The sequence below is a fragment of the Piliocolobus tephrosceles genome, chromosome 6 (genome assembly GCF_002776525.5).
Source record: "Piliocolobus tephrosceles isolate RC106 chromosome 6, ASM277652v3, whole genome shotgun sequence".
Classification (NCBI taxonomy): domain Eukaryota; kingdom Metazoa; phylum Chordata; class Mammalia; order Primates; family Cercopithecidae; genus Piliocolobus; species Piliocolobus tephrosceles.
This window is the reverse complement of record NC_045439.1, coordinates 6937354-6956191: the sequence shown is the minus strand read 5'-3', so window position 1 is coordinate 6956191 and position 18838 is coordinate 6937354. Positions and strand designations below refer to the sequence as shown.

General features: G+C 42.8%; 2 protein-coding genes across 2 annotated transcripts in view; one reads left to right on the top strand and one right to left on the bottom strand.

Annotated features, from left to right (window-relative positions):
- SETD3 (SET domain containing 3, actin histidine methyltransferase) overlaps nt 1-9218 on the bottom strand; it is a 69509-nt gene extending 60291 nt beyond the window's left edge. The window contains exons 1-5 of the mRNA XM_026455304.1: nt 9110-9218; nt 6910-7002; nt 4591-4739; nt 2531-2603; nt 1684-1940 (exon numbers count right to left, since the gene is read on the bottom strand). Coding sequence (XP_026311089.1) covers nt 1684-1940; nt 2531-2603; nt 4591-4739; nt 6910-7002; nt 9110-9212 — 675 coding nt within the window. The 5' untranslated portion in view covers nt 9213-9218. The remainder of the gene's footprint in view (nt 1-1683; nt 1941-2530; nt 2604-4590; nt 4740-6909; nt 7003-9109) is intronic.
- A 1834-nt stretch (nt 9219-11052) lies between these two features.
- Nucleotides 11053-18838, top strand: part of HHIPL1 (HHIP like 1) — a 24653-nt gene continuing 16867 nt past the window's right edge. The window contains exon 1 of the mRNA XM_026455089.1: nt 11053-11167. Within this exon, the coding sequence (XP_026310874.1) occupies nt 11053-11167 (115 nt within the window). The remainder of the gene's footprint in view (nt 11168-18838) is intronic.

Genomic DNA, 18838 nt, shown 5'->3' with positions numbered 1-18838 from the left:
AATGACACCGTTTACTACATAGAAGGTGGTATAATTTAATCCCCTTAGCATCTCAGAATCTAAGGCAGTTTATTTCAGGCAGTTACGAAGAGACCTGGCTCTTAAACAAATTGACAAAAAATGGCTCCATCTATATGAAGAGAGTATTTTAGTGACTCACAACCATTGAAAATCTCAACAAATTTTGAAGCAAAGCTGCACTACTTAGTTAATACTGAAGTAAACAGACCAGTGAATACAATGAAACATCCAAAGCTCATTCACGCCAAGCCGGTTATCAGAAGACCTGCCATCATCCTAGACCCTCCAACTTGCCAAGAGAAGAGAGGCCTCTCAGAGCAGGCTACCAGCATTTGCAAACTAGAGGCACATTAGTGAAAAGAGCCAGCTTGTAGTTCATTGTCCAGCAAGAGAAAATGGCAAATACTTAGACCTACTAAAGTCAGCTTAATCTTTAGTCATGAAAGATATACCACTGAGAACTAAGAATAAAAGTATAATAACCCTTCCAGGTCATGAAGAGCTAAACTGACCTTAAGACTAAGGGACTGTAGGTGCACACTATATGAAGAAGCAAAGTTTTGATTTGGCTTCATCAATAGTTTTTGAATTAAGCCAACTTGAAATAAAAGCTATATATATACTGTACAAACATTCCTAATGACTTCCTGAAGTTTAAGGTTTCGGAAAACAAAGGGATTCATTTCTACTTGAAGACAACAGTCGTGTATAATTTTTGACATATGTGAAGTGTTCAGTGGAGGAGAAGATGTAACTGAGTGTAAAATTTTATGCAGTAAGCACGCTACAAAGTGAAAATAAGAAGTGGAAAACAGTATCACCTGTAGCAATGAAATGAGGTTACCACTTCTTGCAAATAAAACATAGCAAGGATAGACCATTTAAGGAACAAGCAAATCAAACCTAATTCAGGCTGTCACACTGCCCAAAAAGGAAAGTGAGCAAATAGTTCACTTGCCCACTTGTCGTATCTCAAGAAGAGCAGCCCAGGAGCTGACTCTTCAGTGACTTAGACTGTGCGGAGTCAGGAGAAGGAGCCATGCCGCCTCTCAGTCCTGGCGGGGACTGTGGCACTGGCCCTGTTCCTTCTGACTTCCGATCAACTGCAAATGAAAGACAACAGTGGCCAAAATACAGAAAGGTGTCATTACAGGTAATTCAAATACTTGGAGCCTTATAGAGATTTCTATGAGAAACTTTTACTGAGAACAAATTAAAATTAATACACAGTACACTTTGAAAAACGTAAATGTTGAAATTTGCTAAATTAACCGTCAATATTTCATACTTATCTAGAAAAAAATTAACATTCATTTTCTTGAAAAGTTTATAAACAGAGTAACTTTTTGCATCAGATATGCTTTATGGCTTTTAAAATTTCATTGTGATCTTTTGTTTACAAAAAACTTAGTGATTTCAGTAACTCAGGAACAACTGCTTGTATTAACACTGGACAGTGATAAATCAGATATATATATGTAACCGTATTTCACTGACATTTCTGTAAAAACAGAAACAATGAAATGTATTTTATATTTTCAACTTAAAAAGCAAAATGTTTGAGTATTCTTAATAAGACGTCAAATGGAATATTTATGGACTTAAGTCCTCTTTCCTCCACACACTGTGAAATATATACGTAAACAGCAAACAGCTGCTTACCTGGATGACTTTATAGAAGTAGGCGTACTGTCGAGCTGTGTTTTTATACTGGCTGAAGACATCATGTATAGCTTGTGTGGACTGAAGATACCGAACTTCATCTTCTTCAAAGTAGAGAGGTGTGTCATATTCACTAGGGAGAGTCTGAATGTAGGGCTGCCAGAAGGAGTTAGGGTTGGCTCGCTCACACAGCAAATGAAAGGCCAGTGCGATGTTTCCCATGGCTTGAAGGATTCGGTCTTGAGAATATAAGGGCCCTGAATTAACCCAGAAGTTAACAGCGTTAAGTTCCACAAACTTCTTAAAAACTTCATTTAAATATACATTTACAAATTACAGGAAAACTAAAAGTTCTTGTAACATTGAAAGTCAGGTACAGGCTGGGCGCGGTGGCTCACACCTGTAATCCTAGCACTTTGGGAGGTCAAGGTGGGAGGGCTGCTTGAGCTCAGGAGTTTGAGACCAGCCTGGGCAATACAGCGAAACCCCATCTCTACAAAGAAAAACAAAATACATATATATTTATCAGCCAGGCGTAGTGGTGCACACCTGTGGGAGAATCATTTGAGCCTGGGAGATCAAGGCTGTAGTGAGCTATGATGGTGCCACTGTACTCCAGCCTAGGTGACAAAGCGAGACCCTATCTCAAAAAATAATAATAATAATAATAGTAACAATAAAGGTCATGTGCATCTTTTTTATAACATTAAATGAAAAACACTTAATGCATATTTGAGGGACTATTTCACAAGTCGAGAAAAACCAAGTATGATCCTTAGTGCCACAAAATGGAATTTTATATATTGTCATTTGTATTTTGCCTTGAACAGTCAGAAATTATTCTCACCCAACACTGAATTTTTAGCAGATTCAACAGTCATTAGTAATTTTCGTGGAACCCATAAAAACAATTCTTCGGCCTAGGGAAAAAAATAATAGGAGAATCATCAAAACATGGTATAGTCTTCAACAATACCTACGGTCAGAAATCCAATCACACATGAAGTACAACTTAAGGCTGCATATCAGCACTTCAAATAAATATTCAAATATATTTTAAAATGTAACCATTTATCTTATAGTTAAATGAGAAGAAGGATAGCTTAAAATCCTGTTTCCAATAGAAAAACTAAAAACAACATATATTGACGAACAAATAATCAAAGAAGGGACTTTCAACTTTACTTGAAGCAAATATAACACTTGGAGTAGAGCATAAAGGTGTTTCTTTTATTCTTTGCTGTACTTCTAAGTTCTAAAACCAGACCAAAACAAAATTCCTGCCTCCAACAAAAACCCTAATTTGTTGACATGAATTACTACTACTACTGAGTTTTAAAGCCAGAGTAACATTCCTTCCTCTACATACTTATCTTTAAAGCACAACAGTTACTAGTGAAATCACATGCCCAGAAGACACATTGGTCTACAAATTTGTTTCCCAAAGCTTTTTCTCATTTTCTGGCAACACAGGACGCTTCCTTTTGCTGTGTCCTGTGTATCTACACCGCATAAAACAGGCACATGGTGCTCCAACATGTGAGGAGACAGCAAGCAGGCAGCTGTCTGCAAACCAAGAATGCCCTCACCTAGAGAGACCATGCCAGCACCTTGAGATCTTGGACATCCAGCCTCCAAATTGTGAGAAACAAACATCTGTTGTTTAAGACCTCCTCCCCAACCCTGGCTTCCCCACAAAAGCACATAGTGAGGAAAGTCCACAGCTCAGATCTTCTGGGCAGCATCCACACAAATGCTGCCTTGAATCTGATACAAGAGAAGAACATGTGGCACCTTGCCTTCACCAATGTCAACTATTAAGTTATTTGTCTTGTCTCTTACTATACAGATTATAGGCATCATGAAGAAAGACACTGTTTTTTTTTTTTTTTTTTGGAAGCAAGATACTACCATTCACACAGTAGACATTTAACAGGTATCTAACATACCAGCATGTGATTTACCAATCTATCAATGAAAGGTTAACTACAACTTAGCCAAAAATGTTGCTGGAGGTTCGAGGGGGCCAAATAACACCCTTTCCTCCACCCAAGTTCTGAAGCAACTGAGAGAGAGAGAATACAACAGATGGTCACCCAAAATATCACCTCCTGAATCCCAGAATTAGACAGACTCCCCCACCTAGTTACAGGCAGAGCCAGATCCCCACCGCCCTCCCCACGTGTGGCCTGCCCCTGCAAAGCTTCCAGGGCGGAGAGCAGAGTGGAATGAATCCATACGGGCAATCAGCTCCCATCAAGAAAAAGGCCAAGTCCAGTTCCTTCTCCCAAACAGATGAAGGAGTGCCTCCTCTTACAAGAGGCATGAGTGAAGGGTGAGGAAAGGCCAGGCATGGCCAATGACTGCTGCTCCATTCATGTGGAAAGAAGAACCAAGAACAAAGAGGGGAGAAAAAGCCCTTTTTCCTTAGCAGGTGGCTGTTTCTCTCTTCTCTCCCTATTGCCACTGGTGTTACCATTTCAGTGAGCTCCTAGTACCTTCAACCTCACAGGTATCCATTCCAGACACTGGTAGGCATCCCCACACCACCAGTCCTCCACCCACTCACCTCCAGTAAGTCACAAAATAAAAAACCATGAGTCCACCTCCTTGTCTTTAGGTAAATCTCAAAATCCTGTGAGGCATGTTCTATGGTCTCCTAACAGAGGCTCAGAAATGTGAACTGACTTGCCCCAGTCACTGGTTAGCAGCTTGGCTCCCCAGAGGGATAAGGTGGGAGAAGTTGCTTAGAACATGAGCCTGAGGTCCTTCCAGGCTGCCTATCTGCCCATAGGCTCAGAACTAGAACTCCCCCACCACACGTCTACCTCCTCACCCTGCGCCCTCTGCAGCACAACAGTTCAAACACACATAGACCCCCTCAAGACCAACATTTTATAAACTCACCTTGATATCTCTTGTTGCTCTCAAACCAAAGCCCTCTTCTTTGAAGTTAACCATTTCAAAACCCTCGACAGAAGCCCCATTTTCAGAGGCCCATTTCATTAGATCAGGAAAGTAATCTTCTCTTTTTCCATCAAAAGTAACGGACAGACCTATATTAATCCACGTTTTAGAAAACAAGAGCTACTTTTAGGACACATATCATTCACACGTCTCTCAGAAAATAAAAACAGGCCATAACTAACACTGGAAATAGTCTTAACACACCAATCTTGAAATCAAAACTAATCACCACATGGTCACAGTACATACCTTAACTGATGACAGGGAAGAAGAATTAAAATCCTAAACTCCCTGTCAGTTACAGTGAAATATATACTGACACTAGGTAATACAAATATTGACTGTTAGGTACCATTAGGTAATATGATGGCAAAGGGGAGAGAGCTTCTATCACCATTACTATGATTTATAGAGCAGTTTTCTCCTTAAAAGTCCAACATGCCATCTCTCATATTCACATGTGCTTTAACAAAATTTCCATTAAAACAAAAATGAGTAACTCACATATGTGCACAAGGAGGCATGGGAAAGGATGAACCCCACAGTCCTGATTCTAAGAACACAAAACTGCAGAGTTGTAAGCCAGAAGGCTGTAAGGCAATTTAAATGAGCTAGAGCTATGTGTATCAACGTAAGTATAAAACTAAATGTACCACGATGGTTTTTTAAAAATCACGTAGCATGACACCATTTATGTAAATTTTTCAAACAGCAATTACAACCATATATTTTTATGGGGTTATTTATGAAACAGAAAACATTCACAGTGAAGATGAACACCCCGCAAGCAGGGAGGGAATAGAAGGGGATGAAAATGGGAGGCTTTGGCTGTATCTGGGATGTTTTCTTAAAAACAAATACAAAAACAAAACCAAAGGCCGAGGAAGGGAAAGGAAAGCTGACCAGTGGGTGAGAATAAAAGAAAGGACAATGTGAATACTACTCTGACACATGCTCAGCTGGGGTAGCAGATTCCCGGGCATCTGTTATATTAATTTCTGAACTTCTCAGCATGTCTGACATAGTCAAAAAGATGAAAAGACATGCACAGAAAAAACCACTCCGTTTGGATGAACAGAAGGAGAGGGACAGGAACTCCACGATGAGGAAGCTGGGTGTGGCACACAGCTCAGGCGCCTGTGGCCATCTTACCACAGCATAACTAACAGTCAACCTGACATGTGAAGAGGGCATGCTGGATATGCAAAGATACCTGCTGAATGGCGAAAACGACCAGAATGAGGACTATTCGAAGACGGAACTTACTATTCCCTCCCTGAGAACTGGCATAATGCTCTGTCCTCAGTGTCAGGTGCAGTAAACAGTATCTCCGCAGAAGAGAAACTAAGGCTCTACCCACTTGGTGACAAAGGATTAGCACCAACTCCTATTTAGTGCAAATAAACCCATTAGGAAGGAAGCTGTTTGAACACACCCATTATGAACTCACCACTTTGGAGTCTGAGACCATCTAAGCTGAAGACTACATGTTTAGAGGTGTGTATGGAAGAGCAATAAAACCACTACTTCAGACAGCAAATAAAAAACAAACCCTCTCCTGATGCCCTTCATGACAATAAGAAAGGGAGTCTCAGAAGATGGCCCCACATTCCAACGCGTGCTCCTCAGGATGTTTTCTGCTTCTACCTTCCATGTGGTCCTGCATAATCATCTTTACTTTTTGTGCTTTACAGAACAAAAACAATAGGTATACTGAACGAGCTTTTTCAAACTCACACTTAGCCCCACGCCAGCCTGGATGAGAATCATTACAAAGGCGACTGCATACATCCTGTAAAAACACAGCTTAAGGAATATGACCACACCTCTTATTTAACTGAGATGTGTGTGAATGCATCGTAAACCTTGCTATTGCATTAACCAATCAGTATTTATTTGTGTGTTGACCATATACACTATATGCACTGTCCTGAAACTCAAAAGGAAATAACAGTAAAAAAACCAGATTTAAATACTTTATAAAATATAAGTAAATAAATAAAATTGTGTCATTTTAGCCCCCAGATACATTTTATTCTCCTAAGCTCAACATTCTCACCCTTTCCAAAGCAGGTAATAGCATCTCTGAAAGGGGAGAAATCTCGCTAACTGCCCTCTGTTCCGGTCTGCAAGCCCTACTACAAGACCTTTCAGAATGACACCAGCGATGCTGAGACCTTCACTACTCGTCAGCCCTCTGACCTAATCAAGTTTCTACATGACATTATTAAAACACAGTGATCATTCTAGCAATTTTACCTTTCTGCTTTTTCCGTATTTTCTCAACTAGAGTCCGGATCTGCACATACTCTTCCCACTCTTTTCCTGGGCCAGGCGCAGGACTGCTGCATTCTGTAACATGAGAGGCATGGTACTGAAACACTTCCCTCTTTCAACTTAACCTACTAGTCTGCAGAAGAAAGAGGATTTGGACTTTGTTGTTGCTGTTTGGGGTTGTTTTATTTTTAAAAGACAGACATACGACAGCTACGATAACGAATGTGAGAAGTACAAGGCAGCTACACTTCTCAAAGCAGACAAATCCTGGGGAATCATAAAGACATCCCCCACTTAACGTACCCAAGAGGGAGCACTGAGCGGCACCTAGCTCACATCCACCTTATTCTTAGTTAACTCTTTTTAGAATATACTTACTAACAGGAAAACCTATGATAAAAAGCTAAGCTAAAATGCAAATTATCCCCCCAAAACTCTTCTATACGGCAAAAAGAAGTTAATAGTAAAAGTCAACCTTTCTTTTTAGTTAAACCCCATAACACTGATTCCCTAAGGGAACCTGTGAAATTGGACATAAGGACAATTAGTCGACAAACATTTCACATCCATGTGTATGGCACTATATTCAGCAGTCTGGGGGAGTTGCAAAATGAGATGGCATAGTCACTGCTAAAAAAGAAGCTAAGATTCCACTGTGGGGCCAGAACCAAAAGACCAACACCCGAGACTGAGGTGTGAGTTTGGAAGGCTGCACACTGGGCACCCCACCTATTGGCAGCTCTTTCTTTTCACACAACTGCATTGGTTCAGACAGCCCCTTCCCACACTCCTGCTTAACCTCTGGGGCCTCTTTGCTCTCTATTAAAAGAGCATATGTGGCAAATAACTAACAATAACTAGATATGCGCTGAGTCTTAACTATAAAGGGTAGCCAGTCTTACTTTATTCTCCAACAACAAGCACTGACTGAGGCCTGGAACAGGCCTCAGAGGTGAAGCAGCAGTGAGCCTGTCCTCAAGCTGCCAGAGGCAGGGGAGCTCGGCGAGGAATGCTAAGGACAGCCACGCTCCACTGGCCCATGGGATCCAGGGGAGCACTCGGGAGGGACCTGACTCCAACTTGGCTGCGGCCTGCTTTCTGTCTCGAAGGGAAAGCTGCGTTTTTACTTGGGGTTTAGCCTGCCACATAGTCTAAACATGGAAAAAGGGCAATGGAGTGACCACAGCTACAGCCGAGGCACTAACCGCACCAATTCAAATTCATAATTTTAAAAAGTTACCAAATCACACAAACTTGCTAAAACAAGTACAGGCACTTAATAGAAATTCCATTTCCTTAAGCCAAGAACTCTCAAACTACAGCATGTAAAAATCAGATACACAGCCGGGTGCAGTGGCTCACGCCTGTAATCCTGGCACTTTGGTAGGCAGAGGTGGGAGGATATCTTGAGCCCAAGAGTTCAAGACCAGCCTGGGCAACATGGCAAAACCTCATCTCTACAAAAAAATCAGCTGGGCGTGGTGACACAGGCCTGTAGCCCCAGCTACCCAGGAGAATGAAGTGGGAAAATCACTTGAGCCCGGGAGGGCGAGGCTGCAGTGAGCCACAACAGTGCCACGGCACTCCAGCCTGGGCCAGAGAGCAAGACTTTGTCTAAAAAAGAAAAAAAATCAGATGCACTGTTTATTGAATCACCAAAAAGGAAGGCGAGCCATTCCAGTGAGGGGCAGAGAGCTCTGAAGGCCGGGTCTTCGAGAGGCACGCTGGACTCAGCTGGGCTAACAGCCCGTGAGGCACCTTCACATACCACATGTCACAAAGTCCTTGGCTCACTCCCTGAGACAGTTATTATCTATGTTTACCAAGAAGAACACTGCGTTTCAGAAGGTTCAGTAATCTGCGGAGGGGTACACTGTGCAAAAGTAGTAGAGCTGGTTCTTGCCAACGGGTCCTCAGGGAAGACCATGTTCCAGGTGACTGTGCTATTGAAGCTCATAATTATTTCACCCAAGCCTTGTTAACAGCCACACGGTTCCAACAGGTGTTTCCATCCTCACAGGTGAGGACTGCAAGTCTTGGAAGCTCTGTGACTCGTCCAGGCCCACAGCTAATCAGCTCGGACCTGAATACCAGTTTGTTTGATGCTTCCCCATCCTGGTGACAAAGAAGAAAAAGGCACAGCCACCACATCAAGGCAGGGAGAGCCCAGAGAAGGACTTACTCTGTAGCAGTTCACTGGTCAGGTTCAAGATTTCCTTCGGTGACACAGTTGCTGTAGCACCAGTGCCGGATTTCTGAGTTTTTACTCGACTCTTCTTACCCATTTTTCTGACTACAGAGAAGAGAAAGAAAAGAGATAAAATTACATTACCAAAGAACAAAATAAAGTAATAAAACATGTTTAACACACGGCACTGTCTTAGTCTTCAGAGGCTGATTTTACCTTACATATGCCATATCCTGAAGTTGTCTACCACAAAAAGAAATGTGTAGTATTGGTATTTAGAGGTTCTCAAACGGGGAGAAAAAAATCTGCTTTGTAGTCTCTGGAAGAAAAGTTCATTCTTTATCATCTACAAAAACTATAGTAGAGCAAATTTTACTCTAAATTTTTTAAAAAATTACATAGATTTCATTGTGCATACTAACATACTCCAGTGTACTAGAGAGATAAAAACCATGCATACATCATACACATATGGGCGTAAAGACCTACATATTCTCTCCCCACTTTGCCTTAAAATAATCATTTCCCATTAACCATAACTGTATCATAAGCAACTGATTACACTCTCCGGACAAATGCTGAAGACGTTTTAGAGCTGGAAGAAACTCTGGCGAGCTTGGGATTTCCCACGGCACAAAATGTAGGAGTTAGACTAGCTCGCCAGAGTTTCTTTCTCCCCCGTTTGAGAACCTCTAAATACTAATACTACACATTTCTTTTTCTGGTGTCCTGGGTAAAGACCCTATGAGATAACGCTTGCTTGCAAGTGTTTTTAACAATACGTCTCAAAGAAAGTAAGGGACGTGGATGTGTGAAGAGCAGATGGGGCAATTCAAAGACAGGGACAGGACAAGAAGCGTGAGGGAAGCACAGTGAAGAAGGGAACCCGGCTGGAGAGGGGGTCTCTAGGGAAGCCTAGCGAGGCAGCCACTCAAGAGAGGATGAGAGTCACTGCCAGAGGTGCCTGGCCTTGATTCTCTAGAGACAAGGGGCTAAGATGATGGCCCAGGAACATGGAGAAAGTGTCCAGCCAAGAAGCTGGCAGGGCGATCCATAAGCTAACGAATAACAAACCACCACGAGGATGGCCTCCAGGAGCCCCAGTCAGTTACACTTCATCTCAAGTGAGAATCAAAAAGCAGACTTCAGTCCATTTGTTTTTTACAAAAAGAAGTAACTATCACCATGTGAAGAATTACGCTAGGACAAAGGTTTAAAACATATTCTCCCACTATACAGATGATCACTGATTCTGTTTTAACTGAATCCATGCAAATATGGTCATGTGCTAAAATCGTAGGAAATCACATTATTTAACAGACTAACATGCCTATCTTCTCTTATGTATCTAACGTATAAAGAATAATGTGTAACACATCAATCTAATAAGTCTTCTAAAAATCAGTATAAAATAGACAGGGTCGGCCGGGCGCGGTGGCTCAAGCCTGTAATTCCAGTACTTTGGGAGGCCAAGACGGGCGGATCACGAGGTCAGGAGATCGAGACCATCCTGGCTAACACGGTGAAACCCCGTCTCTACTAAAAAATACAAAAACTAGCCAGGCTGTAGTCCCAGCTACTGGGGAGGCTGAGGCAGAAGAATGGTGTAAACCCGGGAGGCGGAGCTTGCAGTGAGCTGAGATCTGGCCACTGCACTCCAGCCTGGGTGACAGAGCGAGACCCCGTCTCAAAAAAAAAAAAAAAAAAAATAGACAGTGTCAGTCATCATGGAATAAAAGGAAACTGGTAAAAATAAGTAAAACTTTTGCAGCAATAAAAGGAATTCTTTTTCTGTGATCAAAAGCAGAAAATTTAAGTGAGGGGAGGGCAGGATGACAGACAGTTTAAGTACCTTTTCCTATGCTTAAGAACTACCTTCTTAGAAGAGAAAAAAGCTCCCCATGGTTCCGGCTCACAGCCAAGAGCAAGGGTACAGCATGGACAGAGCACCTCCACCCTTCTGGGCATTTCAGGCCTCCCACACCTGCGGAGGGCATCTCTGGAGGACCATCGAACTTAACCTGAAAATCACTAAAACCACCAAGGAGTCTGGTAATAAGGACATTAATCACACTTCCAAATATAGTGGGTCTGCTGGCTTGGCAGGAGGTGATGCAGAAGCATGCTGTCAGCAATGGCTTAGCTGGCCTCTCCCTTCAGCCTTGCCTGCAAGACCTTCTGCTGTGGAAGCCTGCAAATGAGGCAAGAACGTCACTCCAACGAGGAGTTCCAAGACCCTTTCCCTTCTCTTAACAGTAAGTGAGCCTGGGATGGCGGGGCTGTTCCGCACCGGCTGTCTCAGGGGTGCCCACCAACAGCTCAAAACAGGCTCTGTTCGCTCTGCCTGCAGCCCCTCACCTCCCCCAATGTCTTCCCTCAGCGATCCACCCAACTCCAGTTGCTCATTGATGTAGCAGCAGCTGTTCCCTGGAGCTCAGTATTCACCCTCTGCCAGGTGCTGAGCTAAGACACAGCTCTTCATTTGATCTTCCTCGACACTTTAAGCAGTAGATACCATCCTCATCTTTCAGATGACATTCTCAGAAAGGTTAAGTCCCTTCTCTTTGTCCAAGGTCATGCATCAGATAAGAAGCAGAGCTAGAATCTGAACCCAGAACCACTACCACACTGCCTCTGTTTAAATACAGATTAAAAAAAAAAAAAAGAAAAAAAAAAAAAAGTACATGGCAGCAGGGGGTCTTCCAGGTCAAACACTATGGGATATGGAGCACACCCCCCAACACTCCTGCCAGCAGCCGCTCAGCCCACACCTGCGCAGCTCCAGCCACTTCCTCCTGCACCTCCTGAACGCGTCCTCATAGTTAGACCCTAACACTAGCCTCATACATCTCCCTGCCCAAGCCTGTCCCTGCTGCTTAAATCTACCCTCACGCAGCCACCACCCTAAATAGTAGGAAATCACATTATTTTAACAGGCTAACAAGCTTATCTTCTCTTACGTATCTAATGTATAAAGAATAATGTGTACCCCATTAATCTAGTAAGTCTTCTAAAAATCAGTGTAAAATATACAGTGTCAGTCATCCTGGAATACAAGGAAACCGGTAAAAGTAGGTAAAACACCCTCCCAGCAACACCAAGGGCTCCCAGTCCCTCTACAGTGGTCATCACGTGCCTATCTCTGCCTCCCCGTTCACACTTTGACTGTAAAATTTTAGTCACTTATTCACAAACTCTTGGTTTTTCTCTAAAAATGCTGTCCAGGAATCCCCTTAAAGTCTACCTGGTCCCCCTAATCACAATCTTCTCTTCTCCGCACCTCTGCAATTCCTTGTATGTTCTCCCGTTATCGCTGGGCCCCACTGTACTTGCTCATATACCAGCTTCCCTTCAGGTAACAGGCTCCTTGAAGACATCCTGTCTTGTTTCTATTTGTAACCCCAACATACAGCCCAGGCCTCAACACAGGGCAGGTGCTACACAGAGGATGCCACCCTGAGCTCCCAGGGAAAAGCATCCGCACAGGTCTTAGGTCAGGTTACAATCTCCATTTCTGAAGCTTCTACCCAGGTTTCCATTCCCTTGGAACAGACAGGAAATGTCTAATTCCTGCTCCACGTGGCAGACCATTAAAAATACGGCTACAATGATTTGAAAACAAAATACATTCCACTGACAGTAATTCTACAGTCAAGTTCTTTTAACTCCAATTGTTCTCAAGATTTCTTTTTTAAGCCAGAAAACTGCTGGCTCTTAGAAATGAGTAATAGGTGTATAAATACAGCAGAGGTGTAATTTCAAAACACACCATAGCCCCTGGGAAGGCAGATATGCTAGAATGCAATCTTCGAAAGTCCTGCAGGGTGATGTTTATGCAGTCATTGAAGCCACTCCTAGCTAAGACCTTCATCTCCAGCTCTTTCAATCCCTTTGGGATTCATTTCCCTGCCTACAAGTCCTCCCCCACCACAATGTCAACAGTCAGCCTTAATAAATTGAGGTATAAAATACAAACTGCATAGGACGAGCATAGTGGCTCACGCCTATAATCCCAGCACTTTGGGAGGCCAAGGCAGGTAGACTGCTTGAGCCCAGGAGTTCGAGACCAGCCTGGACAACATGGCGAAACCTTGTGTCTACAAAAACAATATAAAAATCAGCTGGGCATGGTGGCGCAACCCTGTAGTCCCCAGATACTCAGGAGGCTCAGGTGGGAGGATGCCTTGAAGCCGCAATGAGCTGTGATGGCATCACTGCACTCCAGCCCGGGTGACAGCGGGAGACCCTGACTCAAAAAAAAAAAAAAATAGAAACCTACAAACCGCACAGTGCACGAATTCATGGACCCATCCCCGTATGTGCAAGGCCCCCGCCTTGCAGAAGGTAGCAAACACACCAGTCCTTGCCAGCAGTCCTCATGAACCCTTTCGCAACCAGTCCTTCCCCTAGTAGCCCACATGCCAACTTCTATTACCATCAATTAGTTCTGCCTATTCGTAAACTTCATATAAGTGGAATTCTACACTGTGTAGGTTTCTTTCACTCACACGTCTTTCCATACTCACAGGATAATGTGTAACCTCCCTAGCAAGGTCTTCGAGGACTGAACTGCCTCACCACCCCATTTTACGTGTCCAGCTTCATCCTACCTTTACACAACACAGCTCCAGGGGACTGTTCATGTTCCTCCCTTTTTCTGGAATGCAGCTATCCCACTGCCTGTCCCCTTGTCTTCTCCTGGCAAGATTTTTCATATACTTCAAGGCTCTACCAAAATGTCCCCTGTGCCCTAAGGGAAACTCTAGACTCCTCCACGCAATCCTCACCTGAACCCAAAAAAGTCAGTCAGAAAGGGTCAAACTCAAGGTTATTACAGATGCTAAAGGGTTGGCTTATGTTGGGATTCTGTCTTTTGGCGACCTCTTTGGGCTGTTTCCCTCCCACAGGGATACAGGCTATAAAGTAGAAAAAGTGGCTAGCCTACTTTAGGCAGAAAGAATCTTCTAGGCAGAAAGAAGCTTCATCTTAATTAAGGATGGGGGGTGGGGAGCTGCCTACCCTCTTCCAGTAAATGTATCTCCCTAGGGCACAGGATCCTAGACCCAAGTCATCTCCTCAATCTGTTCCCCCCAGAAACAAGTTTCCAGGGCTCCCTGTCCGAGGGCTCTCCTTAGTCCCCTGTACCCTGAATCCCAGGCAGTCGGGCATGACACCTGGCCTTCAGCATGACTTTAAGAACTTAAGTCACTGAAGGCCAGTGCTTCTCAGTACCAGTTCTGTAACTGTGAACTTGGAACCATCACTGCCTGTAAGATTCCTTCGTCTCTGGGTTCGGTACGGTTTGGCACTAATTCTAGTATTTGTGGGACACCCCTAACTCAAAGCATCTTGAAGGCAGACGCCCTACATTTACTTCGCTCAGCCCTAAAACATCAGGTTTTCCTGTGAGTTTGCCAGCTCCCCACATCCCACCTTCCCTCAGCCCCTTGGCCTGGCTGTCATTCCCTGACGTACACACTCTTCGCTCTATTACTTCAGCCGAACTGCCCTGACCCCTTGGTGAGTATGTCAGGATCCTCCACCTGAAATGTACCTGGCTAAAACCCCACCTCACTAACAAGGTCTCCTCACCACACTTCCACAGCACAGTCCCTGAACCTCTGTGACCTCATCCACTGCAGTCTGAACTCTTTTACCCACTGTCTTGTGGCAGAAAAAAACGCAAAGCTTCCATCTCTGTATTACCCATAGGGTCTAATATAGTGTCACAGACACATAGAAGGTCAAAATTTGTTGAGTAAAAGAAAATCTTTGGATAGCATATTTGAATATATTAGAGTTGCTAATTTTCACATTGCTCCCAACAGTTATTAAACAGTAGCCAAATGAAACACTTACTTAATATTTAATTCTACTAAGGAACTATGGTAACTCTTAGAAGTAAAAACACAAATTTATATAGAGAGGTGCAGATAATTACAGATTGGCCACACCATGAAGGACAGGGGTGAGGGTTAAGCTTATGTAATATCACACTTAAAAACCGGTTCTGTGGGGCACAGTGGCACATGCCTATCGTCCAGCTGCTCAGGAGGCTGAGGTGGGAGGCTCTCTTGAACCTAGGAGCTGGAGGCTGCAGCAAGCTATGATCACACCTGTGAATAGCCATTGGGCTGAAGCCTGGGCAACACAGCAAAATCCTGTCTCAAAAAAAAATTTTTTACAAGATGATCTCTTTTCAAAATCCAGTTTTAGATAGAAAACCTTTAGGACATTAAATTTAATAAGAGAGACTCTGAAAAACACACTGGAATCTTTTAAGCATTATTGGTCTTTAGAAAGCAATAAAGCAGGAATTAGTCTGTTTCTGACAGAAAAGGAATGCTTACAGCCCAAGCACAGGGAAAAGCTCCGTGGGCACTTGTGACCGAGGACACGAGCATCTGCTCATGACCTCACTGCATCCCCACCACAGCCCACTGAGGCCGGCAGTGACCACAGCCCATTGTCAGGAGGCTCAGAGAGGGCTGTGACTTGGCCAAGAGACCACAGCTGCCAAGCAGCAGACCCCTAGCTTCAAACCTGAAGCATTAGCTCCAGCATGTAAGTGGACTCTAAGTATAGGCAAGCTTGATTAAACTAAGCTGCACAACGTCTCTGTGCCTATACTACCTTCGCTGTTGCAGAAGACAACAAAATTGGACAAAACCAGGACTGCAGTTCCCAAGGATGAGGCTGGGAAACCAAGACTCACACTCAAAATAAAGCAGCATGGATAATTCCTAAAACACGTAAGTAACTAAACATAGAAGGGCAAGAAATAAAGTACAATTCAAGAAGGATGACTAAATTTTAAGATCAGTGTGAGAAGGTGTTAGTATCCAGTATGTGTGGTTTCCTAAATTCAACCCATGTTGCCTTCTTTTAGCTATCAAAAAAGATGCACGCCGTGTAAGTTCCCCAACCTTATGGATTTAAATAACTACCCTTTTCATTTATGATTCAAAAGTCTGTTATATATAGTGAATACTTTTCATGATCATTTCAGTGAATTTGGGGCTAAACTACAAGTTTAAACAAATGAAACAGTCAAATAGGTATTCTGAACATCCTTCATGCTCTCCATGAAAAAAATATATTAAACATTCATCAAGTCCCCACAAAGACCAAATGTTTATTTTCAATATTTATTTCCAACATTTATATTAGGAAAACATAAATGCATACTAAATTAATTATATGTGTATACACACACACACACACACACACTCAAGTTAAATTACAAGTATTAGGCCAGGCGCGGTGGCTCAAGCCTGTAATCCCAGCACTTTGGGAGGCCAAGGCGGGCGGATCACGAGGTCAGGAGATCGAGACCATCCTGGCTAACATGGTGAAACCCCGTCTCTACTAAAAAATACAAAAAACTAGCCGGGCGAGGTGACGGGCGCCTGTAGTCCCAGCTACTCAGGAGGCTGAGGCAGGAGAATGGTGTAAACCCAGGAGGCGGAGCTTGCAGTGCACTCCAGTCTGGGTGACAGAGCAAGACTCCGTCTCAAAAAATAAAAAAAAAATAAAAAAAAAATTACAAGTATTAGCCAGAAGGTACAATACTATATCAAAAATGTTTTTCTGCAAAGTTTAGAAGGAAATCAGGTATAATTTACAAACACTTACTGAATTATCTTAAAACAGGAAAATAGGACCAAAAAAATGATTTAAATAATACTTAAGACAAAAGAAAATATGAAGAGTAGCAATACAGGATTGATACATGAATTACACAATTATAGTTAGTCATTCAGAGGAAGGGGTATCTATAAAAAGGAACAGCTAAGCCAAGAGTTTCACACATGTCTACATTTCTTCACCATCAAGATATTTTTAAACTTTACAGAATCTTCAAACTTTGGCCCTTTAAAACACCATATACCACTTTAGAAGTCCATCAACAACCTCCCCATCTAACAGACAAGACAGGCTTTAGAAGACAGAGAAATGAATGACATACTCAATTATTATTTAAAGTGCTGACTAATACACAGGAGCATCTGTAATCAACCACCACCTCTGCCACGCAAGCGATTATTTTCCATCTAATCTGAATCGTGGAATAAATGGGTCGAGAAACAAGAAAGCACATTTAGTGACCTTGGCTAATGTGGGGAGTGGGGGTGGAGGTGGGGAAAGTAAAAATGTAACCCATTTTTACAAAGTATAGTTCACACATAATGAACAGATTTGGATGTAATTCACTTGCATTTTTTTTCAAACATTCTGAATGGAAACGATATTTATTTGTATATTTCTTGAGTTCCCTTGAAAATGCTGCTTTCAACTAAACAGAACTAGAATAAACATTTTTGATTACACTTATCTGGCAAGTTATCCAGGAAACCTTAGCTCAAGCACAGCATCTGTTTTTCAATGTATCCTGCATTGACCCAACTTCACAGCTGGGTTGACTAAGGGAAAGAATGGTCCTAAGGATGGCTTCCTCCACCCCAGGCTCCCAGCTGTAAAGCCTACTCGAGAGAGGGTGAGTGCCTAATCTTCGTGTAGGAAGAAAAGGAAATACTCTTTTCTCACTCTTACTAAAATACTTTGCCGGCCAGCAGGATCAGATTACTACATTCAGAATTAAATACACAAATTATAGGATGATGAGTTAGGAAAATGAAAGCACTCCCAAACTGAAAAGTATTTAACTGTGCAATGTTTCCTTTCCTACAGACACTGACAAAGTGCCATGGTACCATGTTAGCTGAAACTCATATACATCAGAAACGCGTTCTGGCTTTGCATAGTAGCAGGGCCTAGTAGCAGCACCATGCCATACCAACTCATACTAGTTTACATGGCAAACCGGCACCTATCGTTCCAATCTTCTAATTATAAGAGGAATTGGGCCAAGGGTAGTGGCTCACACCTGCAATCCCAGCACTTTGGGAGGCTGAGGCAGGTGGATCATTTGAGGTCAGAAGTTCAAGACCAGCTTGGCCAACATGGTGAGATCCCCCCATCTCTACTAAAAATACAAAAATTAGCCTGGCATGGTGGCGCAGGCCTGTAATCCCAGCTACTCAGGAGGCTGACGTAGGAGAAATGTTTAAATCCAGGAGGTAGAGATTGCAGTGAGCTGAGATCCAGCCACTGCACTCCAGCCTGGGAGACAGAGTGAGACTCTGTCTCAAAAATAAACAAACAAACAGACAGACAAACAAACAAAAGAAGAACTGATGTGCCACAACTTAAAAGTACCAAGAAATCAAGGCAAGCAGGCAGGGAAGAAGGTGGAATTAATTTCAACTCAGTAACTACTTAAGTACCAGGATGTATACAGATCTATAAATTGTATGCAAACAAAATTTTAATTTCATCAAAATTTAATCTTGATACAGAACAATTTGGGCTGTCCCATTTAAGTATTATAACTTGAGATTTTAAAAATACAGTTGTTGGCCAGGCACAGTGGCTCATGCCTATTAATCCCAGCATTTTGGGAGGCCGAGGCGGGCGGATCACCTGAGGTCAGGAGTTCAAGACCAGCCTGGCCAACACAGTGAAACCCTGTCTCTACTAAAAATAGTCCCAGCTACTTGGGAAGCTGAGGTACAAGTATCACTTGAACCCAGGAGGCAAAGGTTGCAGTGAACCAAGATCGTGCCACTGCACTCCAGCCTGGGCCGCAGAGCAAGCCTCTGTCTCAAAAATAAATAAATAAATAAATAAATGTACAGTTGTTGCTTTTCACATTTTTTTTTT